A 20,991-nucleotide genomic window follows, 5' to 3' on the forward strand; every position below is an offset into this window, starting at 1 on the left:
TACCCCTGTGCATGTGAAAATCGGCAAAAAATAATTCAAAATTATTCATTTTTTTATGCCACTTATAGTTTTATACTTTTCTCAACTTAACTGTGAAAAAAATTATGTTCTACATTAAAATCATATATTTTAAATTAATTTTTGAAAATTAATACTCCATTTAGATCTGTTGGCAAGTCAATGCAAATTTAAAAACTGCCCTTCAATGAAAGCTGCAATTAGAAAACAGCTTGTCAATAACACAAATGCTCACTGCCTGGCGCATGCATGTTAACAGCATGATTCTAGATGATGTGTCAATGTAATGAAACGAGAGAGCATTACTGATTGGAGGAAAGTGAGTAACAGTAAAGAGGGCATACTGTCAATAATTCAACATGACATATTTAAATCAACACATGCATACAATTAAATTTAACTTAATCATGAATTTTTCCTAATTGTGCAATAATTAACAGACATTTCTGGACTTTTCAGTGGAGAATTCAAAGCAAACATTTTCAACAACAGTTGCAAGGAGTTACTTTCGATGGAGTAGATAAAGACAAATTGCTGAAATATTTTTGGTGTTTTGAATTGCTCCTGTGTGACTGATTCAGGGTTAAATAAAATATCAAAGCAATAACTGAGAAAAAAAAGTCAAAACATACCTGATAAATTACTGTATCCAGTGGGAGAGTGTAGGTATCCCAGTTAGGTAATGATGGTGGAGTGGGTCTATATGAATGTGCCACCCAAGCAAAAGTACCATTGAGAAGGGATGTCCACTTCTGCCTAAATATATAGTGAGCACAGAAGCTGATAAATAAGTGTACCAACAATATTTACCATGTTGTTTAAGTATATAACCTATTTATTTGTTTTTTGCTAGTATAGCAAAGTCCATGACTTTAGCTTTCCTGAACAATATGGCCATAGGTCATATTATTTATTAATGCACAGGTCTATGCTATTACCTAACCAGTGGTGTTGTTGAAGAAAATAAAATATTTTTAAGTTAGTTCTATCTTCTTGGTGACTTTTTTTTTAAGTTATTTATTAAAAAAGATGATTTATGCAAATAATATTTGTAATATAATAACACAAATGCATAATACTGGATTTAACTTTGATTTTTTTTTATTTAATAGCACTGATTTAAAGTAGGCTAAACTCTGAATGCACATACATGTTTATAAGTAGTAGTTCTTGGAAATAATTACACAATGAGAGAATGAAACCAAACACTAAATTTCTTGAGTCTTTGTTACAGTTAATATTACAATGGTAAAATGATGGAAGAATGCCACTGCTGATGCATCTATTATTTAATGCATATACACTGCAATTCACTTTATTGGCTGTAAACCGTGCACATTATATCATAGTAAAAACAAAGTGCAGTATTATTATATATAAAATTGTGGAGAATATTTAAAGAAATTAAATAAATAAATACAAGCAGATGTTAAATGCATTAACTATGCTAGTCCAATCACAGAGAATATTCTATTTCCACCAAAGTTAGATTAAGTCTGGTCTTATGCAAACTTCAGACAAATAACTATTCATGGTTCGCTTAAGTTGTCAACATATTTTTAAATTGAGCTGAACTGCACATCTTTCATGTATCTGCGCTGTGGAGGGACAATGGAGCAACGAGAAAACATGAAGTTTTGCATTCAACTGAACAAAAGTGCTATGGAAATATTTAAAATGATGAAGCAAGTGTATGGAGAGAATTGTCTGTCTCGTGCACATGTGTTCAAATGGCATAAAGGTTTCCCCCATGGAAGAGAATCATTGGAAGATGACAAACATCTGGGCCTAGCAAAAATGGTTTGAATGCCACAGTTGATTACCAATGATTGATATGTAATTCTTCAAATTATTTCAGAAGATCTGTGCATTAAAAAGGAAACCATTTGACAAATAATAACCCAGGATTTGAAAAAACAAAGCCCTGTGCATAGTTTGTTCCACATTCATTAACAGATGGTCAATGACTGGTGCAGGTTGAACACCGCAGAGAACTCAGTGAGGCCAATGAACACAAACCCAACTTCCTGAATTCAATTGTTATGGGTGATGAGATGTGGTGTTTTCAGTATGACCCCACAATGAAGCAACAAACCCTAAAGGCAAAAAATGTTTGTCAAGAAGGTCAAAAATCAAAACCATGCTCATCACTTTCTATGATAACGAGGGAATTGGGCACAAAGAATTCATGCCCAATGGCCAAAGTGTTACTGCTTCCTACTATTTGGACATTTTGAAATGTTTGCAGGGAATCTGTCATATGTGGCTGTAGTATGGAGAAGATGGCAGTTGGTTCCCCTTGCATGACAATGCACCACCATGCTACAAGGCTCTCATTGTTTGGGAGCTTTTTGGCATGATGCATTGTGGTTTTTTCTAGAAAAAAACCACAAATTCTAGTTTTTAGCTAGAAAAAAAAGTCTGCATACTGTCGCATCCACCGTATTTACCAGACTTAGCCTCATGCAACTTCTTTTTGTTCCTGAAGAAGCTCAAGGCACCACTGAAAACCACAGCACCCTTATTGGAAATTGACCACATGTAGCCCACACATATTCCGGTAACTCACTATAAAAAGCTTAGCAATGTTTTTCATTATTACACACCATATTCCCCAGGAATTTATTCAAACCTCCCTTCATCTCATGTTCTCTGTTAACTTAAAAAAAAAAAAAAAAAAAAAAAAATTCATTTTCAATTTCTATTTGTTCCAAATTTTTCTCTTTTCATTTTCTTTTCTTATAAATTAAGACATTCCTAATTTAACATAAAAAAGGTTCACTTTCGTCTGTTAAATTAGGAATTAATTTAACAAAAAAAATAATTTTAACAAATAATATGAAATAAATAAAAAAACAAACCTGAATTCATCTGTAGATGCCATATTTAAATAATTTCCAATCCATAAGGGCCTTTGAATACTTTTGGGGATTTTCAGGGGCCTTTTTAAAACGGCTATTTTAACAGAAAATTTTATAAAATATCAACATGTAATATGTAACTCATATTAAAAAAAAATCAAATAGTCAAAATTATTGTTAGGGTTTCTCATGAAATCAGCAGAATTAATTGTTTACTGAGCATGCAATTTTTTTTTTTTTTTTTTTTTTAAGGTTAACTTGGAGAAAGCAATTCCCATTTATATTCTTAAAAATCAGCAAGAAATACAAAACTGTTCACGTTTCGATGCCACTTACATTTTCAATACAACTGTGAAAAATTAATCCATTTTAATTTACTAATCCATTTTGAATACCCTACTGGATCATTTTAAACAACACTTCCTTTGTGCCAATTATCATGGTCCACATTTAGGCATTTTCTGCACCCTTGCTATGGCTAGTGTCATTGAGAACTGACCATGCACTTCAACATTTGGATGCTGTTTGTTATTTGGTTTTTAGGAGCATTAGCAACTAAGGCCATATTGCTCCGGGGATATGCAGCGGTTATTCCCTGACCTTTCCGCATTCTCCGTATTTGGTGGGCATGGGCTTGAACTCTGGTCTAATCAAGAAGCATGTGCAGTGTACTGCTGCTCCTGCCTGCTGAGGCGCCTCAACATTTGGATGCCAGCCATATACTGCAGTCATACATGAGGCCAGAAACCTAAAACCTAAACAATTTGAGAAGGCTGCATACAAAACATGAAACCAGTATAGTTCAATAATTGGGGGGGGGGGGAGAGACAGATGCTGCTAATTTTATATTTTTGTTTTACAATAATTGCATCAATTAGGCTTCAGAAAACATGTTAGTTATTTTTCTGAAACTTCTTCATAAATGGAACAATTAATCATGCAGTGCAAAAAAAATGCATATGAATAAGGCAGGAATACTTATGACGTTAATGTCACCTTAACAGTTATTTAAATTTAAGGAGGTGTTTTGGCAGACAATTACCACTGGCATACCTGGTGAATGGTTAAGTATGAAAAAAGGAAATAATAAATATAAATTAAGAGAAAAATAACAAATACTAACAAAAATTAGTAAATATTAACTGAAAATTCATTAATATTTACTAATGAGTAGATCATCTTCTGGGGGAGATTGGTTGTTAGACTATATTCAAATAAAAACTCAGTTTAGCAGTTTTCATAAACTGCTTGCATATTTGTAACAAAAATAATGCTACATTTCAGTCTCCATTGGTTACTTTTTTTAATTCTAAGCTTTATTTTCAATTATACTCACTTTCACATTTATATCCATAATAATACCTATGCTTCATTTTTATTTTTTTCAAAACAAAAAAAAAAAAAGTTATAAGGATTTTATTCTGCCCACATGCATGCATTAAACTCATTGATCCACATAAAACATCTCATATTATAAAACCCTTAGCCATAATTATGGGAGCATCTTTGGATTCAGAGAGGGTCATATAGACTAGAGATGTGCAAAGGTATCCTCAATTCACAAAGCAGGATCAAAAGGAAATATGAATAATTACAGCCTTGTTAGCTTAAATTCTGTTCTGGAGAAAATAATGGACTTATTGATTAAAGAAGTAATGCAGGACCATCCAGACAGAAATTCAATTATATCCTCAGTCACAGCATGGATTTGTTAAGGGGCATTCTTGCCAGACCAATCTGATTGGATACTATGATGCAGCAACAAAGGAACTGAATGGAAAAAAATTATTTTAATATCACATATTTGGATTTCAGGAAAGCTTTTGATACTGTTGCACATAAAAGAATTTTGTATAAATTGGGCAGTGTGGCATTAAGGGAAAGTTGCTGCTATGGATAAAGGGATGGTTGAGTGGGAGAAGACAGAGAGTGGTTATTAATGGATACTGCTCTTCATGGACTAAAGTTATTAGTGGAGTCCCCAGGGTTCAGTGTTGAGCCCATCTGGTGAGTATAGGCTTGGCAAACCCAGGGTCCTGAGCTGGATATTCTCTCTCTCTCTCTCTCTCTCTCTCTCTCTCTCTCTCTCTGGGAATTTATTTTTTTTTTTTGGCTGGTGCAGCATAAGCCTCAGGCTTCCTTGCACCATGTGGCTAATAATAATAATATGGGGCACGATACCCAGTGGTTAAGACACTGGACTACCAGCCTGATGGATCCGGGTTCGAATCCCGCACTGGTGGAAGCGAATGCGGCTCTATTACACTGGGAGACCAATATAATAATAATATTAAATGATTAAAAAAAAAAAAACACGCAAAAGTTACCCCATTGGACCTTCCTCAAGGTTGGGGTGATGGCTGAGGTAGATAGTGGTGCCATCTGGTGTCACTTGCAAGAACTAACTAAATAAATAAACCACTGGACATAAGCTGAAGCTAAACAAGTCCACCTCCATAGATGGATGATGTTGCAGATAAATATTATTCATATTGCATCGAGTGTGGTGCAGGATAAAGTCACTCGAATTCAGGCCTTAAGCAGAGGAGTCGGTTCGAAAAGTTGGAGACATTCTCCCAAGCAAGACAGTGGAACAAGTGGCGCTGTCCCCTGTAAGGCTACCACAAGAGAACGGCAAGACCATCCAGCCCCACCAACTGGAAGTGTTTCCAGTGCAGTGACCACCCAGGAAGGAAGAAAGAAAACGGCAACGCATGAAGTGAAGCATTGAAATGAATACATACATCATGCGAGCATACTATAAAATAACCAGGCTAGAGACATATGACAATGTACAGATCGCAACTACATACCAAGTGAATGGAATGATACCTGGATATTCAGGTCACCAAACAGCGATTAGCAGACCAAAGAAGAACCATCGTCACGAAGAACCTAATAGCTCCTGCCATCTTGGAAAAAATCAAGCAGGATGTCAGCGATCTGCTACAAAATAAAAAAAAGCACAAAGAATATGGTCAATATGGAACCAGAGGAGGATGCTGTTGTTGTTATTTAGGAGCATTAGCAACTAAGGCGATATTGCTCCGGGGATATGCGGTGGTCATTCCCTTTCCGCATCCTCCATATTTGGTGGTGACGGGCTCGAACCCCGGTCTAATCAAGAAGCGTGTGCTACGCACTGCTGCTCCTTCCCACCTGGCTTCGGAGGCGCCACCAGAGGAGGAATAGCATACCAAGAAGAATGCAACCCAGAGTAGCTGAAGCGGAAAGAGACGAAGTCATGCTATCCAGAATAGAAGACGAGTGGAAGAAGGCCCTAACAGAATTCGAAGAAATAGACCCCCAGAAGAACCCACATGATACCTAAGCAGAGGCCAAATAAAATCCTGTGGAGAGTAACAGACCACCTCAATCAGCAAATAATGCCACATTACCTTGACAACAATGGTGCAACGCTGGAGGCTGTCCACACAGCCGTATACTGTGCTGCCATAGCAGCCACTAGGATTAATGGAAAAGAAAGGAGAGACCAGCAGCAGAAGAACTGAAAACAGAAGGAACCGCCAGTTTGGGAAAGAAGACTTCAGCAGAAGATAGAAGAATTAAGAGTCAAGATAGGTCAGTTGACCCAGTACCAACAGGGTAATAGAAGTAAGAAATTGATTGGAAAAGTGAAGAGCATCCTCAAGAGAGACAGCATCCACAGCAAATATGACACCAGAAATCAGAGAATAGGAGAATAGAAACATTGAAGCAGAACTGCTTCACACTCAGCAAGAGACTGCACCGATACAAAGAGAGCTTCCAGAGGAAAAAAAACAAACGAATCTTCGATGAGGACCAAAGAGCCTTCTACAGGAAACTGGGTGAATATGAGAAAGCAGGAAATGGACCACCCGAGAAGACGACTGAAGAGTTCTGGGGAAATATCTGGAGCAGCAAAGTAAGACATAACAGCAGAGCACCCTGGATAGAAGTAGAACAGAAGAAAACGAAGGGCATACAAGAGATGAGAGTGGGAGATTCGAGAAGAAGTAAAACAGTCGATCAGTAACACCCACAACTGTCAAACCCCGGGAATTGATAACATCCACAACTACTGGTACAAGAAGCTCACCTGCACACACAAGCACCTAGCAGCGCAGTTCACTCGAATGATAAGTCACCCGGAGACAATCCCAAAGTTTCTCACTAAAGGAGTCACATATCTGAAGCCTAAAGATGAAGATACAAGAAACCCAGTGAAATACAGGCCAATCTCATGCCTCACAACAATGTACAGGATCCTGATCAGCTGCATAACTAAGAAGATATCAGACCACTTAGAGAGTCAGAACATAATGGCTGAACAGCAGAAAGGATGCAAGCGGAAGAGCAAAGGATGCAAGGAGCAATTAACCATAGATGCCGCAGTTATGGAGCAAGCCTTCAAGAAGCACCGGACCCTATACACAGCCTACATCGATTACTGCAAGGCCTTTGACTCCGTACTTCATAGCTGGCTAATAGAGACCCTGAAGATCTACAAGGACAATCCGAATAGTGACAAACTTCCTAGGGGCAACAATGGCGAAATGGAGTACCACCATTAAGGTCGAGAACATCACAACCAGGCCAATCCCCATTAGAAGAGGAATCTTTCAGGGAGATGCTCTGAGCCCACTATGGTTCTGTTTAGCACTCAATCCGTTATCCACCATGCTCAACGGCATCAAGTATGGATATAACCTCAAAGAAGGAAGAAAACCTGTACACCCTCACCCACCTGATGTACGTGGATGACATCAAGCTCTATGCGGCAACCGAGAAGCAACTCCAGCAACTACTCTCGATCACTGAAGAATTCAGCAAGGACATCAGGATGGAATTTGGTCTAGAAAAATGCAAAACCTACACACTGCACCGGGGAAAATTAGTTGGCCAAAACTACCAGCTGCTGACTGGTAAAGAGATCAAAGCTATGACAGAAGGAGAGACCTACAAATACCTAGGGATGATGCAGGCTGAGCAGTTAGAACACAAGGAAATCAAGAAGTGCCTGACCGAAAAATATCACCAGAGACTCGGATGCCTGCTGAAAGCAAAATTGAACGGAGGAAATACAGTTCAAGCCATAAACACCTATGCAGCTCCAGTACTAGCATACACATTCGGGGTCATAGATTGGACTAACACCAAGCTAGAAGATATCATGTGAAAGACAAGGACAATGATGACCAAGAGTCGGCAACACTACCCAAAGTCAGCAGTGGAGAGAATAACAATACTTCGGAAAGAGGGAGGAAGGGGCCTGATAGACCTGATAGAACAACAGATAACAGCGATAGTTAACCTGAAGTATTACTTCGAGAACAACACAGCACCACTCCACCAGGCCATAAGGATGATAGATAAGTGGTATACCCCACCACTCAACCTAAGAAAGGAAACCCTTTCTGCCCAGATGGTACAAGAAATGAAGTTAGAAAGATGGGCAAAGAAGACACTCCATGGCAGACACTACAAGGACCTCCATCAAGATCACATCGATAACACTGTTTCCAATGCAGGGCTCACAAGTCGGACTCTCTTCCCCGGGACTGAAGGATTCATGCTGGCCATCGAAGACCAGGTAATCAACACCAGAAACTATAGAAAATACATTGCAAAGGAGCCAGGAATGTCAGATGACATATGTCGATGATGGCACCTGGCCTCAGAAATGATCCAACACATCACCGCAGGGTGCAAGGTGATCACCCAGACTGAGTACACTCATAGACACGACCAGGTAGCCAGGATAATACATCAGAAGCTAGCGAGGAAATACCAGTTGACCACAGAAAGTGTACCATACTACAAGTACGAACTCCAGGCAGTACTAGAGACCCGAACCCACAAGCTGTACTGGGACAGCACCATAATAACGGATAAGACCATCCTGCACAACAGACTGGACATAACCCATGTGGACAAGATGGAAAAGGCTACCACCTACCTGATTGACATAGCAGTGCTGAACACTAGCAATATCCAGAAAACCCATGAGGAAAAAATTAAGTACACGAACCTGAGACATGAGATCAACAGGGTGGCATATGCAAGAAGTATTAACCATCCCAATCATCGTTTCAACCACTGGTATGGTACCAAAAACTCTACAATAGCAGACTAGCAGCAATAGGTCTGCCAGAGAACACCTACAAAGAACTCCAGAAAGCTGCAATCCTGAACACCTGTAGGATAGTCAGAGATTTCCTTGACCGACAGTAACACCAGACATTACAACCACCCTGTGTACTTGGCAGCAGTACCTGTCACGGAGTGGAATCCCCCCCAATCAGGGAGAAACAATATAAGAGCAACAACAATAATAATAATATTGATATTGAGGAGATAATAGGGTCAATGTCCTTGAAAGAATACAAGCAAAGAATCCATCATGCACTCGACAGCCTAGATCAATGCTTGAGCCCATGCTTCAGCATCAGACAACACAGTAACATCCTCCACAGCAGAGATCCTTGGTCCCATACAGTCACCACCAACTAGGTGGTGACTATTGTCAGGGAAACAGGAAATATATGCAGAAAGCATATATTTCCTGGTTCTATTCCACCTGCAAAAAGGACAAGTGGAATAGGACCAGGGTTTGTCTGCCAGGGGCCAAAGTTGTTGTTATTGTTGTGGGGCAACTATGATAGTTTAAGGGCACAAAGGGTGATTTGTTGTATACATTGGTACTAATAATATTAAGAGTACAGGAGCTGAGGATTTAATTAACAAGTACACCTACAGAAGCTAGTGTTGAGGAAAAAGTCACAAATCAAGATTGAAATTAAAATATTCTGCAATTCTGTCCAGACATGTTAGGAAGGAGTACATGATGAGAACCTTGGTAAAGACTGTGCAAGGCTCATTATGTAGAATTTTTCTCAGAGGGGTCTGTGCTTGTTAGCAGGAGAGAATGTCTTTACATGGATGGGATATACTTAAATAAAAAGGGGTGCAAGATTATTTGCTGATGCTAAAGTGGAAGTGTTAGGTGGGTTGGAAAACTGCTAGCTTAGGGGTGGGGATACACAGACTAATAGATTAATAGGAGCCAGCGGCTGGCAGATGTGTAAGAGATTCTTACATTGCTTTTATTGGAACATGAACATCTAGGTTTTCAAGGCCTGCTGGGGGTCCTCATGGAAAAAGCCTAATAGCTGTGATGGGTATAATGAATAACTGAACAGACAGAGTGGGCCAGTATATCAGAATGTCTTATAATGGGGGACTTTTGATATATTAACTGGACCATATGGGTTGGTCACTCACAATAATAAAAAGACTTTTGTAGTTTTACTGAATGAATGTTTCCTACAGAAGCTTGATTTGATTATTAGCAGAGATCTTTCTTGCATGAAGAATCTGCAGATAAAAGATCCATTAGGTGGTAGTGATTATAGTGTATTGATGTGTAATTTATTTAAAGATATAACTACTAACAAGGGCAAGGGAAGGGCCTTTGCTTTTGTAAAAGTGACCACAGTGGTCTCAGACAGTTTGGAAATTCTATACAATGGGCCAACTGATGAAGTTACCAACAAAAAATTCTAAATGGGAAGCACATGGGGATGTAATTATAGAAGCTACTAGGCTTTTTATGTCAACTAAGAGATAGGGTTCAAGGCTTAGACCTAAACAGATGTCAGATGAGACTTGCAGCAGAGAAGAAGAAAGCATGGGATGCATATAAGTTATCAAGTGATAGAGAAGCCTAGAGCAGTGTTTCTCAATCTTTTTTACTCTCGTGGCACATTTTCCAAAGAAGAAAAATTTCGCGGCACACCTACGTAGTCATAGAAGAAGAAATTTCTAAATTTCGCGGCACACTTGGAAAATTTTGCGGCACACTAATGTGACGCGGCACACCCTTTGAGAAACACTGGCCTAGAGTATATATAAACTAGGCTACAATCAAGTCACAAAGGATGTTGGGTAAGCTAAGGCAGATTACGAGATGTCTCTGGCAAAGAATGCAAAGATAAGCAGTGAAGACTTCTTTACTTATATAAACTCTAGAAGGAAGGGGATGAATCACAGTGGTCCACTAGATATAGATATGAAATGCAGAATACCTGCTGCTATGAATGATAGTAAATTTTTCATTTTTTTGGCAGATGAAGAAAAGTTATAGTTCCTGGCATCATTTAGCCATTATAATACTAATAATAATTCTCTATATTTCTAATCATTAATTAAAAATTATTAAATTTTAGCTTCTCTGTCTGTTCCATGATTAGGGTGATAAATACTAACCTTCAAATTCTTCAGGTAGAATCCCACCTCCAAAAAGGAATATCACAGGACTATTTTGGAAGGTCAAAGACATGTTGCTATATGGTATAAAAACTGTATCCAACAGATATTGAATATTTTTATAGAATTCTAATTGCACCTAAAAGATAAAACAGCAAAATATGGTCAAAAAATTTATATTCTTAAATAAGTTTTTTGTTCTGGTTGTATACTGTCAGTAGCTGAATATGAACTGCTATTTTTTGTGGCTTATTAAATTGCATGATGTTTAAAAAACAATTTTGCATAGACTATTAAAAATTACAAAAAAATTAGAGAAAGTTTAGAACACAAATATATATTATGAGGAAAAATAAAATAATATATGATGACAAGGAGAAAAGTCTCATTGGTTAAGTCCTTCATTTCAAAAATGTGTTTTCTAACCATAGCTGTATTTCTAAATTTATTCTAACTTTTTTTTTATCCTTTATTTATGTAGAGCAACTTTGTATATGGAATAATTTCACAGGGACAAGAAGGTGATTATGATAGTGGTTAGGCTGCATCTTGAGTACTGCATACATTGGTAGGTGCCTCCCTTCTACACTGAGGAGAACTAGAAAATACCTTTATAATGGCTGGCTTTTTGAAAAGTCAGTTGATTGATTGATTGTTTGGGAGTTTTGGTGCATTGACTGCATTGGTTACAAAAACCACCCATTAGTATGGTCTTTATTGGTGCACTGATTCTGAACATGTGTATCCACAAGACAATTTGCTGTACAGGCTGAAAAAGTGGAATATCTCAAAGAGAAAATCTGGGAAGGAATAATATATTACCAATAATCAGCAGAATAGCTTCCTCTTTTGAGAAGAATTGTTTATTATAATCCAGCACTAGAGAAATTTATGGAAACAATTTTTATTGCTGAATCACACAGATATAAAATTTGAAATCTATATCAAAGAAATACTGTGAAATTTATTGTTGTTTACTCAATTAATCTATAAAATTAATGAGACAGAGTTTATAATTTCTATTATCCATGCAGTCACTTTTTTATATCAGTATTTTATTTTTCCAAAAAAAATTTACCTCAGCTGAAGACTGGTTTGTCAAATGTTCCTTAAGCCAATGATCACACCTATAAGTCAAAATATATTTGTTATATTCAAGATTTCAGACTATGACAAAAATATAAATACTTATATAAATTATAAATAAATATATAATTACAATAAACAATTAGATGCCAACATGCACATAACAAAGTGTGGTATAGCCTGTGGTTCTGAGCATGAAATGCATTTCTGCACTAGTCAACCTCCTCCTGTCCCCTTTGCTCATTGTCCATGCCTCAGAGCCATAGGTTAGGATAGGTTTGGCGAGGGTGTTATGTATCCGTGTCCTTGTTTTCTTATGCACCAGATTAGATTTGAAAATATGGTTTATAGTTTTAGTAATTCCTATGTAATTATTTATTTTTTGCTCAATATCTTTTTCTTTTTCATATGACAGGTGGTATATGTTAGGTATTTGAAAGTGCTAACTTGTTCGATAATATTATTGTCAATGCAGATCTTGCTTCTTATTGGATCTCTTCCTTTAAATGCCATCACTTTTGTCTTTGAAAATGATTTTGCTATTTCGTTTAATGAGAAGATGGCCTTCTGCAATGAGTTCTCATTGTCTTCTATTAGGACCTGGTCATCAGCAAAAAGCAGTGTGTCCATTCTTGCTTTGCGGCTAATTTCGATACCTATCTTGGAGATTTTCCTCCATTCTCTTATAATATCATTTATATATATGTTGATTAGAAGTAGGGACACTCCACATCCTTGTCACATCCCTGTATTTATTGTCTCCAATTCAGTTGTTTGTGATTCAATCTTAATTTTTATTCTAGGGTTTTTTGTAATCTATGAATAAGAGATGGGTTTCCAAATTAATCTCTCTTCTTTTTTCTATCAGAAGCTTGAGAGTGAAGTAAGTGTCAGCGCATGATCTTCTCTTCTTGAACCCATTTTGTTCTTCTCCAAGGATGTTTTCGTAGTATTTACTAAGTTTCAGTTTTAAGAGGCTTGAGTATATTTTATATCCTGAGTTTAGGAGACTGATTCCTTGGTAGTTATTGCAGTCGTTTATATTGCCTTTTTTGAAAATTGGGACTACCAGAGCATTTTGCCAGCTGTCTGGTGGCCTGCAAAAATCATATTCATCAGTTCAAATAGCTTAATTTCAAAATTTTTTCCTGAGTATTTGATGAGTTCTATGTTAATTCCATCGTTGCCTCCTGGAAATTTTTGATTTTTACTGTTTTTAAGCACTGTTTCCAGTTCTTTGTTGAAGGCTTCTATTATATTATTGTTAGATGCTGTTTCAGCCAGGGAAAGATCAACTGTGGCCAACTCCTGCAAAATAATTTGTTAATTTCTTTTCTATTTCTCGTTGGTATTTCTTCTGAGTTTCGGGATCATTTAGGGAGCTTACTTTATATATACATTCTTGAGATAGATGTTCCTTTTTATGCCTCAGCCATGGTGGAGGGAATCTCAGGGTAGTCACAGTTAAGAAGTGGTCTGATTCAATTTCATATCCTCTAAAAACTCTTGTGTCGAGTATGAATTTTTCTACTTTGCTGTTTGCGAAGGTATAATCTATAATAGATTTTGTTTCTCTTGCGAAACATGTATATTTGTGTGCATCTTTATGTTTAAACAGTGTGTTCATTATTTTTAAATTATTATAGATCAAGAAATCAATTAATCTTTGACCATTTCTATTTTTGGTTGGTTCTCCAAAGCTGCCTACATGATTTTGGATTTTTATGTTTCCTACTCTAGCATTCATGTTGTAAGATGTCAGTCTTACAAATATAGTGATTTAGAGGTTACGGCAAAATTTGTAATTTGGGAATAATTTAATCTTTGATATGGAAAGGAATTTTGACATTTAAGAGAAGCATATATGGGATGAATACTAGATTTAGAGATAAGTGATTACAGATGTGCAAACTGAATAGCAGTCAAATGGAAGAGAAAGTAACGCATAAATGTATATGCATGAGAGAAAAAGGGGTGAAATAACAGTAAACAAAGACAGCCACCCCATACTAGGAAAGGAGTGGTCATTAGTGAACGAGCGGAAGAGGGTTACTAGAGACAGAACAATGGGTTGGTGAAATGCAGGTGATTAAGAAACGTCTGATCTATGTGGCATCTGGACATAAGTCCCACTGGGCTAGCGTTTGGGTTGAATAAGACTAGGTCACTGTAGCGGTTTTTTGATAAGTTGTCAACATTTTCGCAAATGGGAAAAGATGAAAATGGCTATCCTGGGAGACGACGGCAGACATGAAAGGATTGTACTACCCTGAGAACTAAACAAGAAAATTACAGAACAAGGCTTGGTTTTCACATGGGGCAAATAGTTATGGTAAGTTTTTTTAACGAATAAAAAAGAGGGAACGATTAGGTGAATTCCTGGGATTGAGAGTCCTGGGGGAAGGAGGGTCAAACGACGGAGAAAAAGTTAGGGTCGTTAGTGGTGAAAAACAGAAGTGGGAGGAAGAAAAGAGAAGTGGCGAGACGACGACGTGTGGCTAAAGGGGTGATCGTGGCAACAGAGTGAGAGAAGTAAGTTGGGCAGTGCAAAAAGGGCCCTAGACAGTAAGGGGGAAAATAGTTAAAAGTAGAAAAGTAACAGGAAGGCTAAGGTTGATAAGCAAAAGGGTTATGAAAGACAGTAAAGTGAACCAGGGAAGGTAACGATAATTTCAGATAATTTTCTGGAACTCTTTGTACCAAGAGTTCCAGAAAATTATCTGGAGCAGATTCAGGAGAAAGCAGATGAAGGAAAGCCTTAGAAGATAGCCTGGAGAGCCTAAGATGGAAGCCTGAAATCTCCCTGGAAAAGAAAGGAAAAAGATAGAAGTAGGTGAGCGATATATTAAGTAATGTAAGTTAACAAGAAGGACCGTTAGTGAAATAGTAGGGTAATTAAAGAAAAGGGGGTAGCCCTAGAAAGTAAAGTGAAAGATAGTATATCTACCTCAGAGATAATTTAACAGAGTTTGTGTTAAAAAGGGTTAGTGTATAATGCAAGGGAAACTAAGGAATGAATAATAGATGAAATTGATGTACAAATAGCTATAATGTGTTAGAAGGGTAGTAAAGTGTATAAAGAAAGATTCTGAATATGTTTTAAACTGATAGATAATTACGTTATATGAGCAACCCTGAATATATTGTTTTTATTGATGAAGATTTGTTGGTTTATCTGAATGACTAGTAACAAGTAGAGACTTTAGAAAAGTGAAGATTGGTCTACAAGTATATTGTAACAGAGTGGCGAGAACACAGAGCATAATGATGAAAGTAGCATATTTGATTGTTAATATATGAAACAGAATTGTATCCAGGAGTAAATGAAATAAGTATAGTGAATATACAAGTGTTAGGAGGAGTTAGTTAGGGCAAGAAGAATGAATCAGGTGTTTTCATATAATGGTCAACTCAGATTAGCTAGTAAATGGAAACTGTAATTAGAATAATATATGCAAGGTATCTCTGAGTCGACTTTGTATATTAGGACTGTATGCTTTCTAATTCAATTGTATATTATGTTGTGTATGTGTATATAATAAAATTCATGTTTTGTTTTCACTTTGAGTCCTGTTATTCTAACACGCCTTGCTTGCCTAGTTAGGTGTTTGCTCTCCCACAATTTGGAATCCAAAGAGAATGCTGGTCACTGATTAAGGGGAATCAAAAGAAATTGCCCTCGAGATATTGAGAATCTTCTGTGATATATACAGAATATAGCAGTCAGGTGGCAAAAGGTGGGGCCTTAATAGGTGTGAGGGCACCTAAGAAAAAGCTTCTGTGAGATATAAGGTAAATAAAAAAAAAAAAGAACTAAAAGATAAATAAAATAACCCCCCCAACACAATGTCTCCCAGCAGGAGCAGCATGTCATTCTTGTTTACTTTTTCTATTATCCTTTGAAGTTGGCTGTAAAATTCAGAGCTGTCTTCCTCTCTACCTTCTTCCAGTGCATACAGGCCTATTATTGTTAGATGCCTTCTTTCTATTTTTAGACTTATTTGTATTATTCTTTCAGTCCAATAGATATAATTATTTATTCTATCTTTAAGTGATTTATGAATCATAATTGATACTCCTGCTCTTGCTCATTTTCCCTTTCTAACACTACTGTAGATATGGATGTAGTGTGTGTAGTATGGATGTAGTGTGTGTGTGTGTGTGTGTGTGTGTTATGGGGGTTTAGCGGTGCATAAGCTGCTGGGGCTATAGGTTTCTCTTGTTCCCTGAAGTTTCTGTCAAAATAGCTATTTTAATTTTCTTTTGCATCCGAATATCATCAATTTGATCTTCCTTGTGAGTTATACTTCTCACATTCCAAGTAGCAAAGAATGTTTTTTTCCTTTTTCCAATCGCTATCCTTAGCCAGGAGAGGGTCATTTCCATACAAGGCAGTCCTGAACTTTTTCTTTTGAGACTTGAAAGTAAGTGAAGGAACTTGTAGATTGGTTAGTAGCCAGAACACAAGGTGTCCAATTACAGGGTTGCTGCCTAAGCCTGTTGGACCAGCCCAGATATGTTTAATAATAAAGGAAAATGTTTAATTATAAAAAAAAAATAATAAATAAAGAGATGAGCAGGAACGTAAGATGTTGCATAAGCAACATACAACAACATATCACATAATACAGGGTGTTTCAAAAATATTGGTACAAACATTTAGGGGAGATAGGTAACATCTACAGGAATGTGAATCGCATAGGAACCCATAACCGGAAACGTCACAGGAAAGTAGTAGCAGAGGCAAAAGAAGCAGAAATGACACAAGACAGTAATTAGTGACAAACACTTATTTGACATAATATTAACAATGGAGTACGAGATGGATGCATTTCATGATGTTACAACAGATGCTCGAAGGTTCCACCATGAGACGCGATGCATGCGTGACACCGACGCAGCATGGATTGGCAGGCCGACCGGGCTAGCCGAGTGGGTAAAGTACCTGACCGGCAATCCAAAGGTCGCGGGTTCGATTCCCGCCTCGGGCTTGGATCAAAGTACTGCAAAAACCTTGGGAGGTGCAATATGGCCACAGAAGCCGATGCACCAACAACTACCAAATCAAAAAAAAAAAAAAAAAAAAAAAAAAAAAAAAATGGATTGGCAGACACGGTCGAAAACACCTGGAGTTTCTTTGACAGTAGCAGCAGCACAGACGAGTCTCGTCACGAGATCCATTTCCGTCTCCACAGGCGATTCATACACGATAGATTTGAGGGCCTACCACAGAAAGAAATCAAGGCTCGATAAATCAGGTGAGCGTGGGGGCCAGGCAACGGGTCCACCACGGCCAATCCATCGACGCCTGTTCAAATGGTCACAAACACACCTTCCATAATGGGCAGGCATCCCATCATGTTGAAACCAAATGTTGCATCTCACATTTGCTGGAACATCATCAAGTAACCCTGGCAGAACTTGTTCAAGAAAGATCCGATATTTAGCGGAGTTTATGCGGGATGGTAACAGGTATGGGCCGAGTAAGCAGTCATCGACCATACCTGTCCACATATTTATTGCGAAGCTATGTTGTGCCACATGGGGGTGCACACTGTGTGGGCTCTCTGCTAATCCATACGCTAGGTGCATGCCTGCCAGCTCACGGTTTGTATATCAATGCATGCTTTTCGTGCGGCGACTACTGCTTGAATGAGGAAACCAGAAATTTTCCCTCTCACGAACTGATGAACAGCACCGTGTACCAACTTACAGTGACGTTTCCAGTTATGGGTTCCTATGTGATTCACATTCCTTTAGATGTTACCTACCTCCCCTAAACGTTTGTACCAATATTTTTGAGACACCCTGTATATACAGGCAATATGGAAAAAAAAAAAAAAAAGCAGAAAACAAGGAAAGAAACAAATAAATAACGAGGACAGAAGTAAAAAAGGAAGGAAAGTGGAATATGTATCTAAAGATTTTGAAAAATATTAAGTAAAGGCAAATACAGCCAAAGTTATAAGCCAAAAATTAATAAATTTTGACCAGCATCACATGACCATGCCACGGCCAAAAAATAAAAAGTGGAAAGTGTGATGCTCCATGAAAAAAAACTTTTGGTTTTCAGAGATTTTAGAATTTCATTTTTAAGTAGAAAATGAGCAAAGAAACAAATAAATAATGAGGACAGAAGTAGAAATGGAAGGAAAGTGGAAGAAATATGTATCAAAAAATTTTGAAAATTATTAAATGAAGGGCAAATACAGCTAAAGTTATAAGCCAATAAATAATAAATTTATACTGATGCCACCAAAGAAAAATAGATATAGGACAAATAAAGCAAACAACAAAAATAGACGACCATTGCATCCAGTCTCATCAGAGGGGGCCCCCCCTGGTAATACAACAGCTATAACATTACTGCAATTCGAACGTAATGCAAATTACCACAATGGACAGAGACAGACATTAACTGAAATACCAGCCCACTGAAGCAATAAAATCACATTACTGAAGCCCTAATGCAGCAAATGTAAGAACAAAATAGTTTAAGCACTCACTGCTAGACCAAACTGTTGCCAAAAAGGAAAAAAATAAAGTTGATAACAGAAAATAAACAGATTATAGAGGACAGTATGAGCAGTGCAAAGCAATTAGCATTCACTACATCCATTAGAAATAAACCTGTAAGAATAATATATTTAAACTCAGCAGGATATCATCATTCTTCTCTTTCTTGGTGATTCCCTTATACTTTTAACTCACTCTCTCTCTCTCTCTCTCTCTCTCTCTCTCTCTCTCTCTCTCTCTCTCTCTCTCTCTAACATTAGCATTAGTAGAGGCATTTGATGCAAGAAAGCAAGCTTATGCAGCATCAGCCAAAAAAAAAAAAAAAAAAACATAAATAAATAAAAATAACCACTTCCACTTCACCCCTCTGTTCGTTCGAAATACCTGTCCAGCTGAGCCTTAAACTTATTTAGGCTATCAACTTCCACGACAAGGGATGGAAGTCTGTTCCACCCACCAACCACCCGCTGGCTAAAGGCAAATTTCCGCACATCTATCCTACATCTGTCTTTCCTCAATTTGAATTTATGCCCTCTCAGGTGATTTTTCTGAGCTAGAGGAAGAATCCCATCAGCATTGAGCATGCTCAAACCATTCAAGGCTTTGTACACCTCTATCAGATCACCCCGCTGGTGCCTAGTTTCCAGACACTGTAATTTGCAAAACTTAAGCCTTTCTTCGTAAGAGAACCCCTTTGTCCCATTCACCAATCTAGTTGCCCTTCTCTGTACTCGTTCCAGCAGCTCTACATCCTTCCTGAAATGAGGCCTCCAGGCCTGTATACAGTACTCTAGGTGTGGCCAGACCATTGCCTTATACAAGGGAATAATCACCTCCTTATCCCTGCTAGAAAAATTCCTATATATCATTGACAATACTACATTGACTAAGAAATATTGTTCAAGGTTTAGGCCTAAATGGTTGTCAGATGAACTAATGAGACATGTGGCAGAGAAGAAAAATGCATGGGATACATATAAATTAATGGGTGACATGGAAGCCTATGATAGATATAAGTTGGTCTGTAACCAAGTCACAAAGGAGATTAGGCAGGCAAAGGCAGACTACGAAAAATCCTTGGCAAAGGATGCAAAGAAAAACAGAAAAGAGTTCTTTACATACTTGAAGTCGAGAAGGAAAGGGATGAATCAGATTGGTCCACTGGATATTGATGGTTCAACAGTTGAGGATCCTGCTCAGGTGGCTAACAATCTAAACGAGTATTTTGCATCTACATTCACGCATGAGGAGTTATTCAGGAAGGAGAATGATGTAGGTAAAGTAAACATTGGCAGTGAGCTGGATGATTTTGTAATAACTGAGAGGAAAGTGGAGGAGAGATTGTTGAGGATAAACATAAAAAAGGCACCTGGGGTGGATGGGATCTATCCAGTTATATTAAAGGAGGCAGCAAAGGAAGTATGCAAACCCCTAGCCATAATTATGAGAGCTTCTTTGGACTCAGGGGAGGTACCCATAGACTGGAGATGTGCAAATGTAACCCCAATTCACAAAGGAGGATCAAAGGCTGACACAAGTAATTATAGACCTGTTAGTTTAACTTCTGTTCCAGGTAAATTAATGGAGGCACTGGTTAAAGAAGCACTGCAGGATCATCTAGACAAGAATTCAGTTATAGCTCAGACGCAGCATGGTTTTGTTAAGGGCAGGTCTTGCCTGACCAATTTGATTGGATACTATGATGTAGTCACAAAAGAACTGGATGCAGGGAATAACTTTGATATTATATATTTGGATCTTAGAAAGGCTTTTGATACTGTTGCACATGGAAGACTGCTGCACAAATTGGAGCAGTGTGGCATTGGAGGCAAATTGCTGCTATGGATAAGGGGATGGTTGAGTGGCAGAAGACAGAGAGTGGTAATCAATGGACACTGCTCAACGTGGACTAATGTTATTAGTGGAGTTCCTCAAGGTTCAGTGTTGGGTCCGTTGTTGTTTTCGGTGTTTATGAATGATATTGATGATGGGATATCAAGTTTAATGTCCAAGTTTGCAGATGATACAAAGGTTGGCAGGGTCGTCAAGGACACTACTGACGCTATGCTGCTGCAACAGGATCTGGAAAGGTTGAACAGATGGGCTGAGAGGTGGCAAATGAAGTTTAACATTGACAAATGTAAAGTACTGCATATGGGAAACAGTAACCCCAGAGCAACGTATCAACTCTGCGGTACCACACTGACAGTGGTGGAGAATGAAAAGGACCTGGGGGTAATTGTGCAGGGAGATATGAAGT

The 20,991-nt window shown here is 37.9% G+C and overlaps 2 protein-coding genes across 2 annotated transcripts in view; both read right to left on the reverse strand.

Annotated features, from left to right (window-relative positions):
- The window catches only part of LOC150076671 (uncharacterized), a 60,140-nt gene extending 48,884 nt beyond the window's left edge, over positions 1 to 11,256 (reverse strand). The window contains exons 1-3 of the mRNA XM_090386602.1: positions 11,130 to 11,256; positions 2,880 to 2,973; positions 651 to 774 (exon numbers count right to left, since the gene is read on the reverse strand). Of these exons, the coding sequence (XP_090242728.1) occupies positions 651 to 774; positions 2,880 to 2,973; positions 11,130 to 11,202 (291 nt within the window). The 5' untranslated portion in view covers positions 11,203 to 11,256. The remainder of the gene's footprint in view (positions 1 to 650; positions 775 to 2,879; positions 2,974 to 11,129) is intronic.
- Positions 11,257 to 12,156: 900 nt separating this feature from the next.
- LOC150076672 (uncharacterized) overlaps positions 12,157 to 20,991 on the reverse strand; it is a 49,859-nt gene continuing 41,024 nt past the window's right edge. The window contains exon 7 of the mRNA XM_090386857.1: positions 12,157 to 12,256. Coding sequence (XP_090242983.1) covers positions 12,172 to 12,256 — 85 coding nt within the window. The 3' untranslated portion in view covers positions 12,157 to 12,171. The remainder of the gene's footprint in view (positions 12,257 to 20,991) is intronic.

Source organism: Mastigoproctus giganteus, chromosome 12 (assembly GCF_048544385.1).
Source record: "Mastigoproctus giganteus isolate SK-2022 chromosome 12, ASM4854438v1, whole genome shotgun sequence".
Classification (NCBI taxonomy): domain Eukaryota; kingdom Metazoa; phylum Arthropoda; class Arachnida; order Uropygi; family Thelyphonidae; genus Mastigoproctus; species Mastigoproctus giganteus.